The sequence below is a fragment of the Taudactylus pleione genome, unplaced genomic scaffold (genome assembly GCF_031769625.1).
Source record: "Taudactylus pleione unplaced genomic scaffold, aTauple2 ptg000964l, whole genome shotgun sequence".
Taxonomy (NCBI): domain Eukaryota; kingdom Metazoa; phylum Chordata; class Amphibia; order Anura; family Myobatrachidae; genus Taudactylus; species Taudactylus pleione.
In genome coordinates, this window is record NW_028285365.1 from 512,527 (window position 1) to 526,910 (window position 14,384).

The window sequence follows — 14,384 nt, forward strand, 5'->3', positions numbered from 1 at the left end:
ATCGCCCATATTATGTCCTCCAGTAACTGAGAACAGAGAAGATTTCAGCACCACGGATAGCTTCTTGCGCCTACATTAACTCATACAAGGCACAGCCTGAGAGGAGGGCAGAGAAGACCCCCAAATTGTGAAGAAAGTGACATAACACGCAGGCTGCGTGATGACATGAGGTGGGTGGGCGGGCCAGTCCATAAAGGCTGCTTTAAAGCGCTGGATGTGCAGAGGCACCCACTGTGCTGTCAGAGGCAGCAGCGGTACGTGAGGAAGGAGCTCGTTTGCTACTGACTGGGGACTCTCACAGCTGGCAGACCACCTCCCTAAAAGGAGGATATTCCCTCCCCTCAAGGGGCAGCCATGCTGACTCCGGGGGGTTCTTGGCTTGTACACCTGCTCCAATTATCCTACTGGTTGGGCTGTTGGGTTGGTGTAGTTCTGGTATCTGGGCAGGAGCCCTATGCACCTCATTCTATCAGACTTGAAGGAGACATCACTTTGGGAGGACTCTTCCCCGTCCATGCCAGAGGTATTGCAGGAATGCCATGTGGAGACATCAGGAAAGAAAACGGGATCCACAGGCTGGAAGCCATGCTATATGCCATTGATCAGATCAACAGTGACCCGGAGCTTCTGCCAAACATCACACTGGGGGCGCGGATCTTGGACACCTGCTCTAGGGACACCTACGCTCTGGAGCAGTCTCTGACCTTTGTCCAGGCTCTCATACAGAAGGATGCTTCTGATGCCCGCTGCACCAATGGGGAACCACCTGTCTATGTCAGACCGGAGAAAGTAGTGGGAGTCATTGGAGCATCAGAAAGTTCTGTGTCCATCATGGTGGCCAATATTTTGCGACTCTTCCAGGTAGGAGCCACTTACCGGGACTGTCCACCTGTTATTTGCCGTCATACTGTTTGGTGTGGGGTCAGTAGGTAGCGATGCAATCAATCCCTCGCTCACATGTTGCTTTTTGCCAGTAGCAGACAGGTTTCTTCTTGTCGTTGATCCATAAGCTTCCAATTTATTTTATTGTTTTACTTCTCTCTGTCTCTATCTTTTTCTTACTCGTGTTATCGCTCTTCCTCTCCATTTTCTGCCTCTCCCATCCTCTGTCTCTTTATAAGCCCCTCTATACCCCCCCCCCACTATATATCTCACTTATACAGTTCTGTATCTATGATCTTGTCATTCTCTCTGCCTCTCTCCCACTATTGCTCTGATCCCCTCCTCCTAGTTGCACCCATCCACTGTTTCTACTTCTCCTTTTTTACTGCAATTTCTGTTGGGTTAGGTATTGAGACGAAGTAATGGGCCTCCTGGTGACAGAACCAGAGCAGTAAATAGCCAGCGTTGATGCTTCTGTGGATGGTACTTGCCCTGATTATACATCATTACCGCAGGTTGTCTCTGTTTGGATGGCTGTTGAGATTGCTAAAGGCATTTGCAAACGTGCAGGCACCCACCGCCGACAGTGATGAATAATTCTTATAGTGCAACCTTTAAATGATCCCATATATGAATCAAACCTCACTACTGTTATATAAACTAGACGTCTGGTCCTGCTGACAGTACTCATGTTTATCTCTAATCACCGTCCCTTGCTCGTGTATCTCCAGCTGCTGGTGTGGGAGACCTCAGGGCTATCTGATGAGTGGGTTAAGGTGTGCAGAGGGTGTTTGTATCAGTATGTGGGAATGTTTAGGAATGTGCCCATCACATATTTCGCTGACCACAGATCGTTATCCTTTAATATGTGCAATACCTAGCCACCTGCAGCTATTCCCGCTGATTTACAAAGCACCGGTATTTCAGGGAAGCAAAGGAGATCAGTCTATATTCTGTTGTCGTTGGTTGACTCTTATCAGCTATATTTCTATCTAGCCTGTAATCTATATAGCCAGCTGCCGCTCTGCTGGCTGCAAGGAACAGAGTATTACTCAGGCTGGTGCAAATTCCTATGGAGATGACTGAATTGGTTAACAGCGTGTTAATAAACGAGTGGACGCACCATATGACATATAGGAGGGGTAATTCTGCTTTTTATTTAAAGCATATTGGGGTCGGCACCAGTGGGGGACAACACTGCAGCCAAATGCAAGTGGGGAGATTTTGGTGAAACGCAGAGAAATTAGTCACGGCAATTCTGTCTGCCCTGTATAATACAAGCAAATCTCCATCTCATACAGCACTGTATGTACCTTATATAATCACCCAGCAGCCTCAGGACAAGATCCCCCTCCGCCCTTTGCAGCGATGTTACCCAACCCCTGCCCCAGGCCAGTGATGAAGAGGGAGCTGTCCGCGGTGCTGAAGTGGCTGCTGGTTGTACTGGCTGTGCTCGCCTGGTTATACTGGTGTTAACTTAAAGCTACAACTCCAGCTTCTATTTTCGGAGCTGGGTGCTATTTACAGCACAACACCTGCACCCAACACACAGCTGAGGTGATCTATGGACGTACTGTAAGATGACTGAACAGTTATGTATGGGAGCACAGTCGTATTACAGGTCAGGAGTATCTTGCTGGAAAACACCTGCTGTTAAACAATGGCCCCATGTAGGGGAGATGGCTTCCATTTAATCTATCTATCTATCTATCTATCTATCTATCTATCTATCTATCTATCTATCTATCTATCTATCTATCTCCATATCTATCTATCTCCATATCTATCTATCTATCTATCTATCTATCTATCTATCTATCTATCTCATATCTATCCATCTCATATCTATCTATCTATATATCTATCTATCTATCTATCTATCTATCTCATATCTATCCATCTCATATCTATCTATCTATCTATCTATCTATCTATCTATCTATCTATCTATCTATCTATCTATCTATCTCATATCTATCCATCTCATATCTATCTATCTATCATCTATCTATCTATCTATCTATCTATCTATCTATCTATCTATCTATCTATCTATCTATCTATCTATCTATCTATCTATTACAAAATCTAGATTCCCTCCAGTCCTGCAACGTAAGTTTTACTCCCCCTCCCTCTCTGCACAGATAATGCATCTCACATTGTATATTTCTAGCCAAGAGGTCTATGCAGGAATCTTTTACACTTGTAGATAGACAGCTCAGTATTTCCCCTACAGCTATGTAAGCTTCCAAGGCACATAGAAACTTACAGGATGAATCTCTGCAGCTCATCTCTCAGAGACACAGTTGGACACTGGATCCTTACATACGCCTGTGGAATGAATTAGCTGTTTCCATATATACAGTTCCTTTCCTCATACAGTATATACACATGCTGAGTGCAAATTGCCATCCATCAACCCCCACTGATCCACTGATGTATATATATATATATATATATATATATATATATACACATATTACACTGCAGTGACTGCTTTCTGCTCTCACACACCATCTTCTCTGTGACAAGTTCTCGCCCCAGTGTGTAATCACACACTGTCTGTCAGTGGAATTGTGTGTATATGAGCATAGTGAAGTACTTGCAGCTTGTGTGTATAACCCACCTGTGTTTGCTTTAGACTGGAGTGGAATCTCTTTAGTACAAGTCGTCGGCCCAATCTGCAGACGGCTCCCACCTGATGAATGTGTGTTAGAGATACTATGCAGTGTGTTACTGCTGCGGACAGTGATTCCTGCACCCAGCGCCTCGGCAGTCACACAAGCTCATTAATGGCACTGGCCTGCGTTAGTCTGATTAGGGCTGTGTGTATAATACTAAGGTATAGGTGGTGTTTGGGGAGATGAAGGTCTCCTGTGTTGTTACTGTTCACAGCGCAGTAAAGGAAGACTTGCGGCAGTAACAGGCAGCAGATGGCGGCTGCTGCATGGCACCTGGTTATAATTTACAGAGAATGTATAAAATAATGTATCTCACACCCTCCACGCAAGTCTCAGCTATTGGGCACACACCATACGTGCATCCCCCCTGCAGAGCTCATACAATCAGGGTGATGCTCAGCTGTGCGCATGCAGGCAAAGGGATCAATGATCAGTGATCGCTTCCATTTATATGAGGGGTAGCTTCATTCCTGTCCGGAGAGAGCTGAGAGGGGTCTGATATAGAAGACTGTGACCTGTCAGCCCTGATATAATCCACCTGCTGCTCTGTGACAGGTGCTGTGATATCAGGTGGACGTTCTGGGGTCACCACAAGGAGTCATTGGAGACAGTTGGCTCTGGGTGTTGGTATCAATGTGGAGCAACTAGGAAACCTGTGGTACCTCATCAGTAATTGGACTGGGGAGTCCAGAAAGCAAGGCTGGGATATTGCTCAAGGCTTCCTACTTCTATCAGTCCCTCTGTCAGTTCCCCTTCTCTCCTTCTCCCTCTCTCTCCCTCCCTCCCTCTGTCAGTTCCCCTTCTCCCTCTCTCTCCCTCTGTCAGTTCCCCTTCTCTCCTTCTCCCTCTCTCCCTCTGTCAGTTCCCCTTCTCTCCTTCTCCCTCTCTCCCTCTGTCAGTTCCCCTTCTCTCCTTCTCCCTCTCTCTTCCTCTATCAGTTCCCCTTCTCTCCTTCTCCCTCTCTCTCCCTCTGTCAGTTCCCCTTCTCTCCTTCTCCCTCTCTCTGCCTGTCAGTTCTCCTTCTCTCCTTCTCCCTCTCTCTCCCTTTGTCAGTTCTCCTTCTCCCTCTCTCTCCCTCTGTCAGTTCCCCTTCTCTCCTTCTCCCTCTCTCTCCCTCTGTCAGTTCCTCTTCTCTCCTTCTCCTTCTCTCTCCCTCTGTCAGTTCTCCTTCTCTCCTTCTCCCTCTCCCTCCCTCTTTCAGTTCCCCTTCTCTCCTTCTCCCTCTCTCTCCCTCTGTCAGTTCTCCTTCTCTCCTTCTCCCTCTCTCTCCCTCTGTCAGTTCTCCTCTCCTTCTCCCTCTCTCTCCCTCTGTCAGTTCCCCTTCTCTCCTTCTCCCTCTCTCTTCCTCCCTCTCTTTACCTCCCTCTGTCAGTTCCCCTTCTCTCCTTCTCCCTCTCTCTCCCTCTATCAGTTCCCCTTCTCTCCTTCTCCCTCTCTCTCCCTCTGTCAGTTCCCCTTTTCTCCTTCTCCCTCTCTCTTCCTCCCTCTCTTTACCTCCCTCTGTCAGTTCTCCTTCTCTCTTTCTCCCTCTCTCTCCTTCTGTCAGTTCTCCTTCTCCCTCTCTCTCCCTCTGTCAGTTCCCCTTCTGTCCTTCTCCCTCTCTCTGCCTCTCAGTTCCCCTTCTCTCCTTCTCCCTCTCTCTCCCTCTGTCAGTTCCCCTTCTCTCCTTCTCCCTCTCTCTCCCTCTGTCAGTTCCCCTTCTCTCCTTCTCCCTCTCTCTCCCTCTGTCAGTTCCCCTTCTCTCCTTCTCCCTCTCTCTCCCTCTGTCAGTTCCCCTTCTCTCCTTCTCCCTCTCTCTCCCTCTGTCAGTTCCCCTTCTCTCCTTCTCCCTCTCTCTCCCTCTGTCAGTTCCCCTTCTCTCCTTCTCCCTCTCTCTCCCTCTGTCAGTTCCCCTTCTCTCCTTCTCCCTCTCTCTCCCTCTGTCAGTTCTCCTTCTCTCCTTCTCCCTCTCTCTCCCTCTGTCAGTTCTCCTCTCCTTCTCCCTCTCTCTCCCTCTGTCAGTTCCCCTTCTCTCCTTCTCCCTCTCTCTTCCTCCCTCTCTTTACCTCCCTCTGTCAGTTCCCCTTCTCTCCTTCTCCCTCTCTCTCTCTCTCTGTCAGTTCTCCTTCTCTCCTTCTCCCTCTCTCTCCCTCTGTCAGTTCTCCTTCTCCCTCTCTCTCCCTCTGTCAGTTCTCCTTCTCCCTATCTTTCCCTCACTCTGTCAGTTCCCCTTCTCTCCTTCTCCCTATCTTTCCCTCCCTCTGTCAGTTCTCCTTCTCTCCTTCTCCCTATCTTTCCCTCCCTCTGTCAGTTCCCTCTACCCTGCTCTTTGCTCTTCCCTATTACTTCTTTATATTATCTCTCCTTTCCCATCTCTTCCCTTCCCCTCTTATTCTCTCTCTCTTTCTCCCATCTCTCTCTCTCTTTCTCCATTTCTCCTTTATGCTGTATCTCAGTCTGTCTCTCTTCCCGTCTCTCTCAGATTATCTCCCTTTTGCCCATTTCTCATTCATGTTCTCTCTCTCTCTCTCGTCCCATATCCCTCTGTGTTTCAGAGTCTTTCCTATCTCTCATTCACGCTCTGTTTTGCTCTCCACTCCTCCCTTTCCCACCTTCTCTCTCTCTCTTTGCCTCTATTTCTCTCTCTCTCTCTCTTGCTCTTCCCATCTTTTCTTTTCCTATCACTCCCTCTACCTACTTAGAGTCTCTCAATGGTCAGCCTCCATTCCTGATTCATTCATTCTCTCTCATCTCCCTCCCTTCTTCCCAATGTTCCCGGTTCTCTGCACTATCTTGCAGCCAGTAAACCTTAGCCCATTAATCACTGCACACTGAGTTTCAAACAATAAGAAGTATCCCTGTGGTCTGAAGACCAGAGAAAATACTGTTAATTTTTCCCCGCCCACCAGCTGCTGATCCATTACAGCTTCTCACTTATTGATAAATCGCTGCCTTTCCACCAGATTCATTTTCAGCCAATGTGAGCTTAACGCTTTCCAGAACCCTTGCAGGCTCCACAGTGCTAGATTCAATGTACACAACTGTTGCAGAGGAACCAGGGCAACATATCTCGAGGTGTTAACCAGTTTGTCTCTTCTTACTGCAGAGAGAGCAAGGTTATATCTACTAGGCATCAGGTATGAGTATGATTTTAGATGTGTGTTACAGGTACAAGCACACAGGGGTGTAACTACCATAGGTGTACCTGCTGGGTGGTCCACAGCTGATGAAGGAGGGGGGGAGCTGTCTTCCTTGTCTGTCCAACGTTTCTATGGGGGAGAGAGATAAAGTACCCACCAATCAGCTTCTGTCATTTTTCATACACAGGGGTCTATGTACTAAGTCTTGGAGAGAGATAAAGTGGACTGAAATAAAGTACCAACCAATCAGCTCCTAGCTGTCATTTTTCAAACACAAAGTGACAGTTAGGAGCTGATTGGTTGGTACTTTATCTCTCTCCACATTATCTATCTCCAGGGCTTAGTACATCTTAATGAGCTTTGTTTTGTCATTGGGGGTGGGGGTACATGGGAACTCTTACAAATGTTGCTCTGGGGCCCACAAGTGACTAGTTAAGCACACAGGGGTTCGAATATTTATATAGTGTGCAGAAGGCAGGGTCAGGTTAGCAAGGATGGCGCGGCATGCACCTCTAGGTAAATAAGCCCCACATATTCATGACATTGAGTACAGAAAGCCAAAATATTCCCTCATTACTAGACAAATAAGATGAACTTTATATCTGCAAGTAAACATATCAGTTGCTGTAAACACGGTAAATGTTTGGAACAGTAATAGCCCCACTACAGTCAGACTAGGTCCTATATTATTATTATTATTATTATTATTATTATTATTATTATATAATAAGGATTTTCATTGACATCTTTCCACAGAGATAGGCAGCCTGTGGTCTTCTAGCCATTACAGATTACCTCTGTTTGGTTCTTTATGCTGGAACTTGCTGTTCTACAACTGATGGGTTCCAACAAGTGCTTTATGGTCTATAAGTGGCTTTTAGGGGGAGAGGGGAGAGTAGGAGAGGCTATTAAAAATATATCTGGCCATGCATCATTATATCCCTATTTGCTCTGCAGCACAAAGCCGTTATCTTGATCAATAAGTTGCATTTCGAAGGCAAAGGCTGTTTCATGCCAATCTGTCTAAGCCTGAGGTGTAAATAATGACTGTGCAAGTAATGGACAACAATTTGCACCATTCAGCTGCTGCTGAGGATGAGGTTCTGAAATGCCCCTGGGAAGGCCAACAGAGATACCAGACCAGTGTTTTCAGATTCTGATGGAGGAATTATTGCACAACCAGTTTAGGAGCTCAGATAAGTAATAATGAACTGCAAATTGCTACAGTACCTACTACCTGTCACCATATGAGGGATGGTGAAAGGGCCAATAACCGTAATATATAAATTGCTACGGAAAGGATCCTGCAGCACTCACAGGTAAATGGATAGGTGTAAATCTTCTGATTCCTTCCTTAATGATATAATAATAATAATAATAATAATAATAATAATAATTAATAATCTGATGTCTGTAGTTAGGCTGACAGGTAAATATTTAGATTTGGCAACATTATTGCTTTACTGATTGACATTGAATCTTGCACACTGTTGGTCAGACGTGAAGCCTGGCTTGTGCTAATTTGTAACAGGTGAAATACTGTATAATAGCTGAACTGATCATTTCCAGACGATTAAACCTCATTTTGTGATTGGTTGGGGTGAGTGGAAGCTGAACTCACAAAGAGGGTAAGATGTTTTTTTATTAAAAAAAAAAAAAAGCTTTACGTATATATAGTGAACCCATCATCTACAGGTGACATCTTTGTAGGCATATCCGATAATTGTAGCAGTGGAAACTATGAGTTCTCTAGTAACTAGGAACACTATGGAAGTGTGATGTGCACATACAGTTTAGCTCCTAGAATTAAACAGCGCAGATGGTGTAATGGCTAGCATCACTGCCACAGAGCACCGAGGTCGTGGGTTTGAACCCCACTATAGCCATAAATGTGTCAAATGTGTATGTTCTCCCCGAGCTTGCGTAGGTTGTCTCTGGGTACTCTGGTTTCCTCCCACACTCCAAAAATATACTGGTAGAATAATTGGCTCCCAACAAAAACTGAACCCTACTGTATGTGTGTGTACATGTGGTAGGGAACATAGATTGTAAGCTCCACTGGGGCAGGGACTGATGTGAATGGTTTAATAGTCTCTGCAAGTGCTGTGACATATGTATGCCCCATATAACTATCTGATAATAAACCAAGGGGCTGATTTAGGGCAAGGTGCTGTAGAATTTGCATCTGGGTAAAACATGTGGCACTGCAAGGGGTGCAAATGCAGGCCACATAGTTCATGGTGCACATAAATACTGGCCACGTACATTTTTAAACTGAGTTTTTGTAATGGGATGGATAATGACCCCCACATTGCTCTAAATTGGGATATATGTTTTAAAGTTGTTCCCCATGCAGCATAAAATGGCATGCCCAGGTGCAAATTCTCTACCAAGTAGCTGGGTTTGCAGCCAGTGTTGAATCCACCACATAGGACCTATTGCTTAGAGGGCGGGTGCACCTGTTTGCATATTGTAAAATCTGCCTATATATAAAAGTTTTTGGAGATATGCTGTTATCTGTGCCTGGTTGTGCGTGTAGAAGTGGAATGGGGGGAGGGAAGGGGACAGGGCTATCTGTGTTGGGTAGATTCAGTAAAGATTCCATGATTGCAAGCACATGCCGAGGCACATATATGCCTCTAAGTAGCCACCCCTCCCCCCATATGTGGCTGAGAGCTGGTGCCAATACCGTACACACTGATGATAAGGGCTGTCTCCAGAACTAACTGTTGTTCTGAATGGCTGATGACGGATTCACCTCTGAAGAAGATAGTTGCTTGCTTTATTAATTGTGCCTAAATTATATGACTTGTGGAATATATTTTTTAGTACTCTGTTTGGTTACTATGATCCCTATAGTATGTACTTAGAGGGATTTCTATGTAAATCACACAGAACAGAGAATGTGGGTTTTGCTTTCCAAAAATTTTTCTCTTGTGCTGATAATCTGATTGGGTGTAAGTACGCCTGGCGTAAACCTGGCGTAGAGCTGGACCCATCAGGTGCATGAGCCTCAGTATAAGGTCTATCCTTACATGCTTGCACTCTAGACCTCTTATTTTGGATCCATATACAGTACATTAGGCCCATATTGTCTATTTCTACTAACCAGACAGGATTATCCATTAGACAGCCTAGATTAATGCCTAGGGCCCAGTGGGGACAGAGAGGTACAGATTTTGTGACAAGTAGAATGGAGTAAGGGGCCCCACGCCAGTTTCTTACCTAGGGCCCCATAGGGATTTAGACCAACTCTGCTACTTATATCCCTCATTTATATACACTGGATGTCACAGAAGACATGCTCACAACCACAGCCCGTATGGGTTCTGGAGCTGGGTAATGTGAACGTTGATAACGGCCAGCTAAGGAGATGCTGCTATTCCCAATGAAAGAATATCAGTATTATGGGACATGTACAGACTTCTGCAACCTTCATTAGATACAATGCTCTATATTCAGCCACTTATTGATAGCATCAGACAGCTGCCTGTGTTCTGTGCTACAAATAAGATCATGATAATTTTGCATGTATGACACTGTCACGTATCTCTATATCATCTTTGCCTATTTTCCTGGAACATCCGGGAGGCTGACAAATGTTAGGAAGTACTCCCAGGTCTTCTGAGAGAGTACCAATGGTCATCCTCCCGAATCTTGAGCCTGTTTTAGAGTTGCACGCTATTGCCACCGCAGTTCAGCTGCTCTGCGAAAATATGGCGTCATGGCAAATCTAAGTAACTGTGTAGAAATATGCAGTATGGTCGCAGATCCTTCGATTATCAGACTCCTGAGTAGCCCTATGGTTGCGCCGAATGGCCGCGGGAACTGAGACGCTGTAGCCATATTTTTGCATACGGGATCGCAGATGCATGATGTGACGCACCCAAAACGATAGAGACTTGCCTACATTTTTAGCCGGCACCCCCCCACCCTGTTGTCTCCCCATGTGCTCCCTGATTGTTAGTCACACTGCGAATAGACGCTCGTAGCGTGCGACTATGGGAATGTTCCTTGACACATGCGCAGTGCAACTCAGATGGCTGCGCAGTATTAAAAATTGCACCAAACATCGGCATAGCGTACAACACTGAATCAAGACCCTTGTTAACAGGGTTGCTCAGTTCTTTCATGACGCAATTTGTGATATTAGGCCCCAACCCAAACCATACATGCCTATTCTCCAGGAAGTAGCTGGAGGCTCACGATTTTTTGGGTAACTCCCCGCACCCCCTGGTCGAGAAAACACTTCTCCCGCATTCCTAGTGAAGTGGGCAGAATGGGAAGAATCTTCGCAGAGATCGGTAATCCCCAAGTAGAGGGCGGGGCTTAGTGATGCGATTCTACAAGAATCGCGCCATTTGGCCCAGGCCCTATTTAAAGATCCAATATTCACAGCAATTAACTGCATGGGTGCGGGGCTTAATGACACAAACCATCAGGCCTCGCCCCCCCATCACCGCCCACCTACTCCCAGGGAAGAAAAATGAAAAGTAGGCGAGTATGCTCCAAACGCACTGCTTGATTGTGTATTTGCAGAATTGTGCAGGCGGGGCTATGATGATACCATGATGTCACAACCGCGTGCGGTGACGCTGAGATCAGTAAGAAACAGAGAGTACAGAGCTCTGCAATGGCCTGACAGGTTGCAGGGTGCCGTTTCAGGCCGAATGCAGATACCTGGGGCAGAGACGGTGCGGCCCTCTAGGCCTTGTGCCCCAGGCAGTGTCAGGGGTCACACACAACTCATTATGGCCCTGTGTATGTCTGACATAAGCCTGAGGTAGATATAATGCTTTATTATGAGTTGGACATATCTTGAAATATATGGGACTAAGAACACTGAACGGCTGAATTAGTATGCATATATTTGGGGTGCAAAATGAATTGCACTGTGAATCAGGCCCTGTCTCTGGTCCCCTGAGCAGGTAGATAAGGGAACATAGATCTGAGACAAGATTGAGGGAAATATCTGCTAATCCAATCTGCCTGTGCAGAAAGGTTCCGTCTGCTAATCTCTTCTACAGCAGGCAAGTTACTAACATCTAATTAATAGCGCACAGCCCGGATTAAAGAGCTACAATTGCAGATATGAGTTTCATTTCTGAATGTTAAAAGGTGATAACAACACAATTTTATGGCATCTGGGAATTCCTCCTCCTGTCTGGTGTTCTATTTATTCAGTATGACTTAAAATGTAACACTGCATTTACTACCCTGGATTTATATGTAAATTATACTGGATAAAATACTTTACAGCAGCCATCACATGAACATTTTTTATCACTGTGGCAGGCTATAGGAAGAATGTTGTTATTTACCATTGCCCCTTTTTTGCTATACTTTTAGGGAGTTATGTTTTTGGACTACCATGGCAACCACAGTAACATGATGTAATGAGCAGAGAGGCTTTGGAATGCCCTATGAGCTCTGTTTGTTCTGTGTATTGTAAAACCCTGCACCCTTTGTCAACACAATATATATATATATTTAAATTATCCTGCTTTAACTTCCTATATGTATCAGTTTATCATATCCCCTATATGTACTCAAGAAACATGTTTTAGCTACTTGTGTGTTGACATCACTTATAAGAAAGTAACACTCAACCCAATGCATCAAAGATATTGCGAAGGTAAACACACATAATTCTGAGGAGCCCAACATATAAACTAGTAGTAGTAGTAATAATGATAATAATAATAATAATAGCAAGAAGAAGAATGTGCCTTGCATAAACATTGATTTTTACATGTATTTTTAAAGCAAGTGGCATTTAGTGATTATCGATTTTGAAAAGTCACCTTTTTACAAATACACCCTTTAGCTTTAAAGGGAAAAATGGCAGCTGATCATTTCCACTTTCCACTGATCAAAAGTGATTGGAGGAAAACTGGTCACTAGAATACTTTCACTCTCGACTTTACAGCAACCATATCAGCGTGCTTATTGCAGAAATGTAAATACCCTCTAAGACTACAATTATTTACTCATTTATTTATTAACAGTTTCTTATAAAGCGCGGCATATTCCGTTGCGCTTTACAATTGGAAACAACATTAATAGAACAAAACTGGGTAGTAACAGACAGACATAAAGATAAGAAGACCCTGCTCGCAAGCTCACAATATATAGGGAAATAGGTGTTGATACACAAGGATAAGTGCTACATATTGCAAAGACCAGTAAGGAGACTATTGCAATAGTCCATGCGGGAAATAATGAGAGCATGGATTACAGTTTTTGCAGTGTCTTGTGTAAGATATGGTCGAATTTTGTTTGTTTGCTTTTTAGATGTATGTAACAGGATTTTGAGACAGATTGAATGTGAGGAACAAAGGACAGTTCAGAGTCAAGGATGGCACCAAGGCAGCGAGCTTGTGGGGTGAGGTTGATTGTTGAGTTGTCAACAGTGATAGAGATATTAGGTTGGTAACTACTATTGGCCGGTGGAAATATAATTAATTCTGTATTGGATATATTAAGTTTGAGGTAGTGAGATGACATCCAAGATGAAATGGCAGAGAGACATTCAGTGACACGGACCAGCACAGATGGTGACAAATATGGGGAGGATAGGTAGATTTGAGTATCGTCCGCGTACATATGATACTGAAAACCAAAAGAGCTGATTAGTTTGCCAAGAGAGGAGGTATAGATTGAAAAAAGCAGAGGACCTAAGACTGAGTCTTGCGGTCTCCAACTGATAGAGGTAGCGAAGTGGAGGTAGAATCAGAAAAATAAACAGTGAAAGAGCGATTAGATAGGTAGGATGAGAACCAGGAAAGGGCTGTGTCTTGGAGACCTAGGGATTGTAGTGTTTGTATGAGAAGAGAGTGGTCAACAGTGTCAAAGGCAGCAGAGATATCTAGAAGGATAAGAAGTGAGTAATGGCCTTTAGCCTTGGCAGTGACCAGGTCATTTACTAACTTAGTCAGTGCTGTCTATGTGGAGTGTAGGGAACGAAAGCCTGACTGAAGTGGGTCCAATAAGTTGCGTGAGTTAAGAAAGTGAGGCGGGTGTAGACAAGTCTCTCCAGTAGCTTAGAGGACCATGGGAGCTGGGAGATAGGATGGTAATTTGAGAGAAAGTTAGGGTCAGAATTAGTTTTTTCAGAATGGAAGTAATCACTGCATGCTTGAACAGTGATGAAAGATGCCAGTAGAGAGAGAGAGATTACAGATTTTAGTTAGGCTTGAGAGGAGCACAGGAGACAGAGCTTTACTGATTTGTGACGATATAAGATGAAGAGGAGAGGTAGTAGAGGATGAGAAGAGTGAAGATACTTCATCTTCATTTGTGGGGTCAAATGAAGAGAATGTGCCAGCGGGTTCAGGTAGGGAATTGAGCAGGTCACTAGCTGGGGAAGAGCCTACCATTTAATTTTGGATATTATCAATCTTGTCCTTGAAATAGGAAGCAAGATCTTGTGCACTGATAGTAGCAGGAGGGTTGGGTGAGGGAGGGGTAAGAAGCAGTTTAAATGTATTAAAAAGTTGCTTGTGGTTAGAGGCTTGGGCAGAGATGAGAGATTGGAAATATGTTTGTTTGGCAGCGTCCAGAGCATTACAGTAAGAGTGTTGGTCTTAAATGTGAGGAAGTCACTTGGATAACGAGATTTACGTGAGAGTTTTTGTAGGTGTCTTATTAACTACAATACAAATTGTCTTATATAAAAGGGCTACTGATAACATACACAAAT

General features: G+C 44.6%; 1 protein-coding gene across 1 annotated transcript in view; it reads left to right on the top strand.

The window, feature by feature from the left end:
- The first annotated feature begins 248 nt into the window (after positions 1-248).
- GRM7 (glutamate metabotropic receptor 7) overlaps positions 249-14,384 on the top strand; it is a 626,056-nt gene continuing 611,920 nt past the window's right edge. The window contains exon 1 of the mRNA XM_088460040.1: positions 249-861. Coding sequence (XP_088316166.1) covers positions 355-861 — 507 coding nt within the window. The 5' untranslated portion in view covers positions 249-354. The remainder of the gene's footprint in view (positions 862-14,384) is intronic.